This window comes from Bactrocera tryoni, chromosome 1 (genome assembly GCF_016617805.1).
Source record: "Bactrocera tryoni isolate S06 chromosome 1, CSIRO_BtryS06_freeze2, whole genome shotgun sequence".
NCBI classification, from domain to species: Eukaryota; Metazoa; Arthropoda; class Insecta; order Diptera; family Tephritidae; genus Bactrocera; species Bactrocera tryoni.
In genome coordinates, this window is record NC_052499.1 from 27295203 (window position 1) to 27306007 (window position 10805).

A 10805-nucleotide genomic window follows, 5' to 3' on the forward strand; every position below is an offset into this window, starting at 1 on the left:
TTTATTTTATTTAAAATTATTATTTTAATTAAGCCTTTATTTTGTTTAATGTGTCTCGTCTAAACGTTTCGTCGTCTACGTTTTATTCTGCTTATATTATTTGTTTTTGTATTTTATTTTATGTACAAATGTGTGGGCATACACATACACACAATGCAAACTAAAAAAAAAAAACACAACGGCACGCACCAAACACCAAAAATATTTAAAAAATCGTGGAACAATATTTTTAATGGAATTGAAATCGTCTCTTGGATGTTTATTGTGCTAAATATACTGTATTTCAATACATCTGAATGTTTACTCTGTTTCGCACATAATACGTATCTACATGTATGAAAACACGTATAAATGTCATTGAACTGTGCATAAATGTGGTGTTTATTAAATATTTTATTATATCTGAACTTGGCATGCTTTATGTTTAACATACATATACTACAAATGTACATGTGCATTAACATTACATACACACTGCAATAATTATCGCCCGTTTGTGCTATAAATACTCTTATCTACATTTTTGCAAAATGTGTTTACTAAAATTAGTACTGATGACACGCACGTACTCACTGAATATTCACCACACGCATATGTATGTAAATTTTGAAAATAAAAAACCAAAACAAAACCAAAAAACAACGACTTCGATATTTGTGATGACACTTAAAATGCGTTGGACAGCGAACCCGCCGGTGGCCTAAGTCTGCACCCTCTCTAATAAAATACACACACACCTGCATACATACGCATACATTTTTGCTGACACTGAAGAAAGTAAACTGTAACAAAAATTGGCTATTTTGCGAAAATTGTGGGGAAATTAACAAAAAATTTAGAACGCTGAAAATTTAAATGTGCTCAGAGATACGTAAAAAACCCAAGACTCCATTTAGTTAAATAAACATATGTACATATTTTTGTTTTGGCTAATTAAATAAATTTCGCCTCTGCTGCCTGTCTGCGTGCTGGATGTCGCTGCTGCTGTCATCGCTAACAACAACTATGTGCAATTTCGCTGCTAACAACAAAAATCAACAACAACCACTACCACCTCAACAACTACAATATAATCGTCTCTAACATCAACAAATCCACAAATCATAATAATTATCCATATATTTAATGCAAAACTATTGGGCGCTCAACTGCGCGCCTGTGTCTGCATGTATTCTTGTGCTAAAATAATAATTATATGGATACTGGCGTCCAATGCGCGTCGTCCATTTGGCGTCCCACATTTGTCTGCCTTTCAACGACTCACATAAATCGCGCCAACATATGTACATGTGTCTGTACGTTAATGATAACACGGCGGCGCCTTCGCCTGTCAACGACACATGTTGCTGCCTTCACCAAACGCCTTTGATCTTTGCTCGTTATGCCAAAATGTGCGCATACGTGTGTCTAATAATGTTGACCATGTTGGTGTCATCGTATTGTTGTTGGCGATATTTATGGACGCGCTTGAACAACTCATTTTTGCACCATATTTCCAATTTACTTCTGTGTGGCATTTTATGCGGCGTAGTGAGCTGACGTTATACGATAATAGTGTCTCGATATGTTCCATCTCGTCGAAAACTCATTGAACTAATCATAAGGAAAACTGCCGCCGATGCAACGTTGCAGCGCACAATTTTTGAATCGCTCAAATGATTTTGCTATAAATCCCAAATATGTATAAATATTTAAAAGGTTTAGGATTTATTTTTTTATAAGTAAAACTGAGAAGAAACAGCAGAAGCGTGCGCAAGTTACTTATTTATGGCATTATGTAATGTTATGTAAGAACCAAGAGCTTATGTACGTATGTATGTAATTGTAAATAATAAAATTTTATTTGAAAATATTTATTTTATATTATTTGCTATAATTCATATCACAAACGCTTGCACTTATTTATTTATTGAAACTTATTGCTTAAAATTAAATATTTTTAAAATATGTAAATTTTTACAAAAAATTTCAACTATTTTTGCGTTCTTGCCAGCGGACATAAGTACATATTTATGAGTTTTTGAACTATACGAATTTTCCGACTTCAAAAATATTCGCCAGCATTGTTGTTGTTGCAACGCTTTTTTTGTTGTTCAGCTGTATGTTTACTACTTAGCATTGTAAAAAGCAAAAACTTTATGCGCTGTAATTATAAAGTATTTATTTAATTAAATAAATTATTATTTGTGTAAGTAAAATGCCTCTCTGTAGTTAATAAGCACCTTTTATTTATAATTGTAGTTACATACATTTAGCAAAACAAAAAAGAAATAATAAATATAAAAATATAATCATTTTGCACTCTTAATCAATTTCGTTAGCACCTAATTGCTAGCCTTGACCCACTGTATATTTACATTAACGCATACACAAGTATTTTTCCGACTATTTTAAATACAATTATTAATAAATAATCGAAGCAGTTTCTGCTTACTTTCGCCGTTGTTGTAGCCTGTGTTTTATTCACCTAATATTTGCTGAATTCTATTTTATGCCAACGTGCGCACACCTGTAATTACATACTTATTTATACATATATACTTATAGTATTTACATATACATGCATATATGTATGTATATGCGCATTTATTTTCTTTACTTTTACAGCTTAGCGGTTAAATTACTAAACAACAATAAACTACATAAATAATTTACAGTTCTTTAAGAATATTTGAAATCACACTGCATTTCCGCCTTGCATGTTCATTTACAAGTCCATTCATATATACTATATATACAAACCCTCACACATATACTACATATATACAAATTTGCCTGCTTGTATGTAAATGTTGTTTGCATTTCTTCATTTGTTTGTCTACTTAAACTACTTTGCAGTGCATTACCCAAAAACACTACATCAAAATATTAAATATATTTATACATATTGTTTTGAAAAGTTCTGAATTTTTTTTCGAAACGTAAGTATTTTTTGGCAATGCAGCATTAAGCTGCTGGTACATGAGATATCTTTATTTTATTGTGTATATTTGTTATCATTCATTTAGAGGCATAATAGTTGTGATTCACTCAAATTTCACCATCGTTTGGTTGTTGTTGATTTCACAGTATAAAATATTTCGCAAATTCTATAAGTAGTTTTAGGGAACGCTGCTTAATTGAAAGTTTTCTGTCGGATATACATAAGTACATAATGCATGGTTTAAGTACAGGCCAGTTTCAGTAGCGCATGAAGACCCGGTGGTCATGTGAATTATATTTTTGTAGAAGTTGTAGCTGCGGGAAACATTCCTCCTATTACTTTGACGAATATTGTCCAGATGATAGTCATTGTCTGGGTAAAAATTAGCGTCTGTTCGGGTTTTATGGAACCGACTTTCATGGGAACGGGTGTTATATTGCAACTTCTGAAAATTAACTTTATAGGTCTTGAAGTTTTTTATGTGGCTGAGGCCGGCAGACTGATCACACTGCGACATAAGGGGTTATATACAGTTAGAAGGCCGAAAAAAAGCGAATTTTCCAAAATATTTCTGAGAAAAATTTTAAATTTATTAATCCAAAAAATGTGTACACATATTATCTTTTAACTATATTTCAAGACTTAGTATTAGAAAAAATGTTTATTTTGAAAGGAAAAGCTCCTCAAAAAAGGCGTTTTGTGGTGACTGGATCCTATGAATTTAAAAAATCAAACAGATTTCGTTAAAGTAATGCTAAATCTAGTAATTAATCGAAGGAATAAGCGAATATTTTTTTTACGAAATAGCGGTTACTAAAAAAAATCAATTTTAAAAATTTCGGCTTTATATTTTTTATAAAAAGATATTTATCGGTGAGAAAAAATCTTCAATTAAATACTAAAAAATATATTTAAGAAGCTCGTGTTAAAATTTGAGAATAAGTGGCTTACCCTTTTCGAGTAATGCTCGTCACCGACTTTGAAAACATCATTTAGAGAAAAACGCGTTTAAAGTTTGGATTGCAATTCTAAGCACTCTGAATCGCTTCTTCAAATTTGCGTGAAGCTTCGGAAATATTAACCCGAACGATATGAAATTTTCTGTGTGTATTCTCAAATATACATATGTATGTACATTAAGAAAATAAAATAGAAAAAATCGTTTTTTGATAATTTTAACTGTATATAACTCCATAATGTCAACTCCGTTGGCACTTGATGATATGTTTAGGATCATTATCTTGTTGATATACTCATATAAATGTTATATTCCAACAGGCATATGTTAACATTACCTCATCTAATATACACTTGATCCATGACGCTTTCAATCAAGAGGATTTGATCAACTCCACTATGTGAAAAGTTACCCTCTGCTACGAATTTAGCGCCGCCATGTTTTTTGTTTTAAATTAGGTATTATATTTTACATTATTAAGGGGAAGTCGAATAAAGTTTCCAGACCTTTTACTCCCCAATTTATAAATTTTACATTGATCTGACACCAATATATTTCGCCATTTGGCAATGCTTTTTTGTAAATTGTATAAGGGCTTTTGCACTGTTCTTTTCTAGTACGGATAGCAGTACTCTTCGAGGACTTTTTGTTTTGTGTTCACCACGAAGAGTTTCAGTATTAACTGTGATCTAGAAAAGTCAATGCTTATTATAACTTTTTTATTTTGTACATACATACATACATATGTAAATAATTTGAAAAGTTATTACTTTCGTTTAAATTATTCATTCTAAGGAACTACTAGCTTCAACTTTGCTCTTATTCCTTTTAATCGCCTACATTGGTTTAGTGCTTCGATTCCAATTTTCGAAAATCATTCAAACGGATTTATTTTACAACTGTTGTCTTTTGACAGACAATGTCAAACTTCCGCGTCAATTGTTGCAATGATAAAATTGCTCATAAAACCCAACATCTGTTCGGATGAATTCTTAACCATATTTAGGGAATAATAGAAAAACCCACACTATAAATGAGAGATAAGAGTCAGTTAACAAAACTCAGTTTTTAACTGTAAAAACCGTGAGATACTCTATAAGATGAAGTGTCACTTTAGGATGTTTTCAAGTATATAGTATCTCTTTGTGGCTTTACTACACTATGTACTTAGGTAGACTACTCAACCTCATGGCAGCAGATGTACTTTATGTAGTCTCCGCCATTAGTCTCATTAGTTTTATGCAGATACAACAACTACAAACCTTTTTTGAAGCAACTTGATTGTTTCGATATACAAAGGCGCGCATTTGAGATCAAAAAAAATGCCAGTCCGAGTAAAATTGTTTGTAAATTTTTAAATTGGCCATGAGTGTTTGCACTCATTCTCCTTGTTGGCTTCTTTATTCTCTTTCGGCAACAGTTCCTAAACCAAAGCTTAGCCTAAAGAATGAATCCATAGTGGTGCTTCAAGTTATGAGGTTTTTAAGTTATTAAATATATTTGATGTTCAAAAAGAAATAATCTCCAGGCCACTGAACAATTTGCAAGTTTCCCACCATTGCAACGTATAGCACCGGGTATAAGAGTTTAAGTATAAATACCTAAATATTTCTAAAGTTATCCATATGGAGCTTTTCTGTGTGGCTATGAAAAGCTTTGCAATTAAAAAATGCAAGATATTGCAACGAACAAGCATTAATATTCAATGAGAGATGTCGCTTGTGATTGCATTGAAGTCAGGTCTTGTCTGCAGGTCGAGTTAATATCAGTTAGGCGCGGTTTTTTGAGCGAAGCTTTTTACGTCACTGGCATATGTTGTTTACCTAGGTGCGCTCTTAATATTTTATATTTTCTGTTTTTGCTGTGTTATTGCTTTTATAGCGAGGGGAAAGCTGCACTTGCAAAACAAAAATGAGTAAAAATAATTTAAATAAGCTTGAATTGGTATATTCATTAGGCGCAATAGTAATATTGTTTAAATAAAATAGGCCTGTGTTTTTCTAAAAAAGAGAGAGAGTAATGGCCGATTTATAAGAAAATATTGTGAATGTATTTAATAATATATTAAGGCCTTCCGACTTCCGAGCGTTGTTTTAAATTAAATTTGAAGAAGTGGGAAACTATATATTGTTGATTTACGTGCTTTATATATTTAAGCAAGGAATCTTTTATCGATTTTGCACGATTGCAAGAGAACGGGATTCATACGTTCGCTAGATGCTAGAACGGGCTTATGTGATACAAATCCTGAAGTTACTTCAAGATCAACGCAATATAAGTTTTCTAGCACATTCGTCTAACTGATGGAATGTGATGATTCCTTTCTTTCAAGATCTTGATATTACCCAACGAGTTTACACTGTTTTCAGATTTTTTATGGCTTAATATTTTATTTCAAATTTCTGGGGTGATTAAGTTTCTCAAATAAATGTACAAATTTTTTTACTTAATATAGTATGTACATATATGAAAAATTCGTTATTTATAACAAATGTAGTTCACAATTACAAATTTAACATACCTGTCTTCATTTGCAAAGTTTTATATACAGCTGTAAGTTAAATTATTTTTACGAGTTTTACATGCAAGTGTTCAACTAACTAGTTAGTCTAAGTTTTTCAATATGTTCAGACATGCATATGTACCTAAAACGAGTGTACCAACATTAGAAGTGTGTGTCTTGTAGTTAAAATAGTATTTTCTGGATCCGAATCAGAATTATTTTTGGCACTGGGCGGTATAAATTAAACCGAGAACTGTTAGTTTGAAATCTACAACTCCAAAAGCGGTTGAACAGGTATACAAATTCTGCTGAAGCTGGTGAAAGACAACAACTAATCTTACTTAACACCGCTGTTAAAGGCTACAATTCTTACACGTATGAGCTTTAGGCACTTTCAATATTCGCTTGTTAAGTATAATTATAAACATGCTATTACTAATATTAATATTATCACTTCATAATTATACAAGTTTATGGTATATTGCCCATATTGTCTATTTCAGTTTCCGTTTTGATAAGCTGTTTATCAATTTTCTTTAAAATTTATGAAGTGTTCTGATTTCAATGCCTGTCAAACTCGACCTAAGAGATATACTCAAGAATGATGCAATATAAAATGCAGACAGTTGTGAATATTTGACAAATCGTTTCGCTAATGTCGTAGCGTACTGCAAAATTCTTCGTTATTCTTAATATCACTAATACAAAATGTGGCAGTGTTGCATTTAAGCTCTCAAATGACACGTTTTGTAACTGATTTTCAAGTTCGAATGGTTTTTTTTTCTTGTTGTGCCGGTGTTAACGCCAAAACCATCATTGTATGATATATTTTCAAACCGACGTCAATAAAAAAAAAGAAAAATCTTTAACTCCCCCTAACTTCTTTTTGAAAGTACTATTATTGAAACGTAGGCGAGCTAAATACATGCCGAATTTTTTATATAACCCGATATGATGAGACATTTAAGGAACACACCGCGCAACACTCATTCTCACTTGATGAATGCTGCATTCAGAAATGTCCAAATAAAATGTAATAACACAAGTGAAATAATAATATCTAAAATGTAAAAGATTATCTACCCTGTATTTTTACTGGTTAATAAAGAAGTTCATATAAAGCCTAAGTTAGTCACAGGTTCAAAAAACACTCGAGAGGAAATATGAAATTATAAAACATATTAATCTTCAAGGAGTTTGTAGAGCGCTTTCATTTGCCTTGCTCATAAAATATTCTCAATTTCGTACACGAAAAATATATCCATTTTTAGAAGCTTATTTCTGTAATTTATTTAAAATTTAATTAAGCCTTTAATTAGACTTATAAGCAAATTTTCAATTTTATTTTGCAGAATTTCACCAAATGGCGATCAGGAAGTGGATGTACCATTCGGCGCAGAGGAGGACGCATAGCCACTACTGTGTGGCGTTGACTCCGATTGCAGTGATGATAGCGATAACACTTTATTCATAAGCAAAAATGGAATGTACAATCACGGCTGTTCCAGCATCATCAGCTAGCATAGGCGACTTTGTTGTTATGCTGATGTTCTTAATATTATTTTTGGAAAAGCTAAGAACAGCACCCACATACAAGTACTAATGCTAACAATACTTATGCCAAGTAGCAACCCCACAAACAAAGAATGACACCCAAATCATGTAAAATTGGTGCATATTTTTCTACAACAACAAACCCAGCATACGGATTAATTCAAAATGTTAATCACCACATTTATGTATGTGCCATATGTGTGAATGCTTGTACAGTACAGTAATAAGTGCAACATGACAGCAGTCTCTTAATTTGTGAGCGATTTCCGGGAATATGTTCAAAATAGAAATAAATTGAAGGGAAGAAATTGTTTAATTTATAATTTTATTTTATTGAAAGTATTTCTTGCAAAAAGTCTGACGATTATAAATATCTGCAACAAAATATATTGATTTATAAAATTCAATTGATTATAAACATAAATACAATATATGTATATTGTATTCAAAGGTAATATATTCTCTTAATATTTGGTTTTATCAGATTGTAAATATGTGCAACTTAACTATTTCTTGCGAAACAAATGAAAATGTGTAAAAAACCGAATAAACTTGAAAATGTACGTGTTAAGGCTGTGATGTTGAAACGTGAATCGGCAAAAGCGTAAAACCTTAATTATGAAATTTTAAGCAGACAAGTTACTTACAAATTGTTTATAAGACATTTTAATTGTTGATTTTTAATCAAAAATATTTGCAATATTTTATATGTATTTATGTGTTTACACAATTGTTTATAATGTACAAAGCTATATCTACTTAAAAAGTTTACTTATTTTTCAAAATCAATTTATTTTACAACTTCCAAATTTATTTAATAAAATTTAAATTATGTAAAGCAGTAACTACACTGCAATGAAAATTCTAAATCTAAACAGTTAGGAAGTAAGAAAATTCGAAATTGAGTATTTTATTGATTACGCGTCGCTATTTCAAATTACATACATCCATATAAATATATATACATATATATCCAGCATTTTAAGGTTCTGCTTTTATAAATTAACCCAGTTTTGACCAATATTTAAATTTTGTTTCAACTCTTGATCCATTTTATATCGTGTTTCATTCATTCCCCTGTAAAATTCTGAAAATGTTGTTACGTTATTTTGTAGTTTAGCTGACGATATATATGTATGTACGTTCACACTTGTCGAATTATTTTCAAATTATTTCCGTTTGCTAGTGTTATTACTTTGTATGCAAATACGTGAGTGCTTTATACATACCTATAAATATAGTTATGGATATGTAGTTAATAAATGTATTATAGTTAGTTAACCAATACAAATTTTTAAGTTTCACTAAAAGACGTAATTTCTAATACATACTATATATAAAAATACTAAATACAACTATATTTTATTTACCATCGTTCATAATGTAATAAATTATTTTAATTCAGAATTGCAAGCAGGTGAAAATCAATCAGCGACTTTTTTTTGCAGGAATTTTGAACATTCTCTACTGTGACGATTATATTCTGTATTGCATTTATTACCATTTTAATTGTATTACACAATTGTTTGTGTAATTGTGTAAAACAATTAAAATGAAGAGTATACAATATTTTCTCTAATTTTCATTAAAGCTTTCATGAAAATATTATTCATATTCTGGCTTTGTAGGGCAGTTATATGCCATAGTAGACCGACATCAGCAATTTCTTCGGATATTGTACAGTTGCATAGTGGTAAAAAATAACAATTTAGCGGAGTTTTAGCGAAATCATACATTTTTGACTCCCGTCAAATTTCTTTGTTTTTTCTATCGTCAGTGACATTTATATGTAAACAAGTAAGGAAAGGCTAAGTTCGGGTGTCACCGAACATTTTATAATCTCGCATGATAAAGTGATAATCGAGATTTCATTATACGTCATTTACATATTTTTCAAATACCGTATTTTTGTAAAGTTTTATTCCGCTATCATCATTGGTTCCTAATGTACATATATACTCGTATTACACAGAAAAGGCATCAGATGGAATTCAAAATAGCGTTATATTGGAAGAAGGCGTGGTTGTGAACCGATTTCACCCATATTTCGTACATGTCATCAGGGTGTTAAGAAAATAGTATATACCGAATTTCATTGAAATCGGTCTAGTAGTTCCTAAGTTATGGTTTTTGGTCCATAAGTGGGCGAGGCCACGCCCATTTTGAATTTTTAAAAAAAGCCTGGGCGCAGCTTCCTTCTGCAATTTCTTCCGTAAAATTTAGTGTTTCTGACGTTTTTTGTTAGTCGGTTAACGCACTTTTAGTGATTTTCAACATAACCTATGTATGGGAGGTGGGCGTGGTTATTATCCGATTTCTTCCATTTTTGAACTGTATATGGAGATGCCTGAAGAAAACGACTCTGTAGAGTTTGGTTGACATAGCTATAGTAGTTTCCGAGATATGTACAAAAAACTTAGTAGGGGGCGGGGCCACGCCCACTTTTCCAAAACAATTACGTCGAAATATGCCCCTCCCAAATGCGATCCCTTGTGCCAAATTTCGTTTTAATATCTTTATTTATGGCTTAGTTATGACACTTTATAGGTTTTCGGTTTCCGCCATTTTGTGGGCGTGGCAGTGGGCCGATTTTGCCCATCTTCGAACTTAACCTTCTTATGGAGCCAAGGAATACGTGTACCAAGTTTCATCATGATATCTCAATTCTTACTCAAGTTACAGCTTGCACGGACGGACGGACAGACGGACGGACGGACAGACAGACATCCGGATTTCGACTCTACTCGTCACCCTGATCACTTTGGTATATATAACCCTATATCTGACTCTTTTAGTTTTAGGACTTACAAACAACCGTTATGTGAATAAAACTATAATACTCTCCTTAGGAACATTGTTGCGAGAGT

General features: G+C 31.7%; 1 protein-coding gene across 3 annotated transcripts in view; it reads left to right on the forward strand.

The window, feature by feature from the left end:
- The window catches only part of LOC120767007 (protein Malvolio), a 33794-nt gene extending 25540 nt beyond the window's left edge, over positions 1-8254 (forward strand). The window contains exon 12 of one of the 3 annotated variants that reach the window (XM_040092818.1): positions 7737-8254. In XM_040092818.1, coding sequence (XP_039948752.1) covers positions 7737-7797 — 61 coding nt within the window. In that variant the 3' untranslated portion in view covers positions 7798-8254. Of the gene's footprint in view, positions 1-549; positions 2268-7736 lie in introns of those variants that run through there. The other 2 variants (XM_040092817.1, XM_040092816.1) reach the window with 2 other exon arrangements.
- Positions 8255-10805: the final 2551 nt, after the last annotated feature.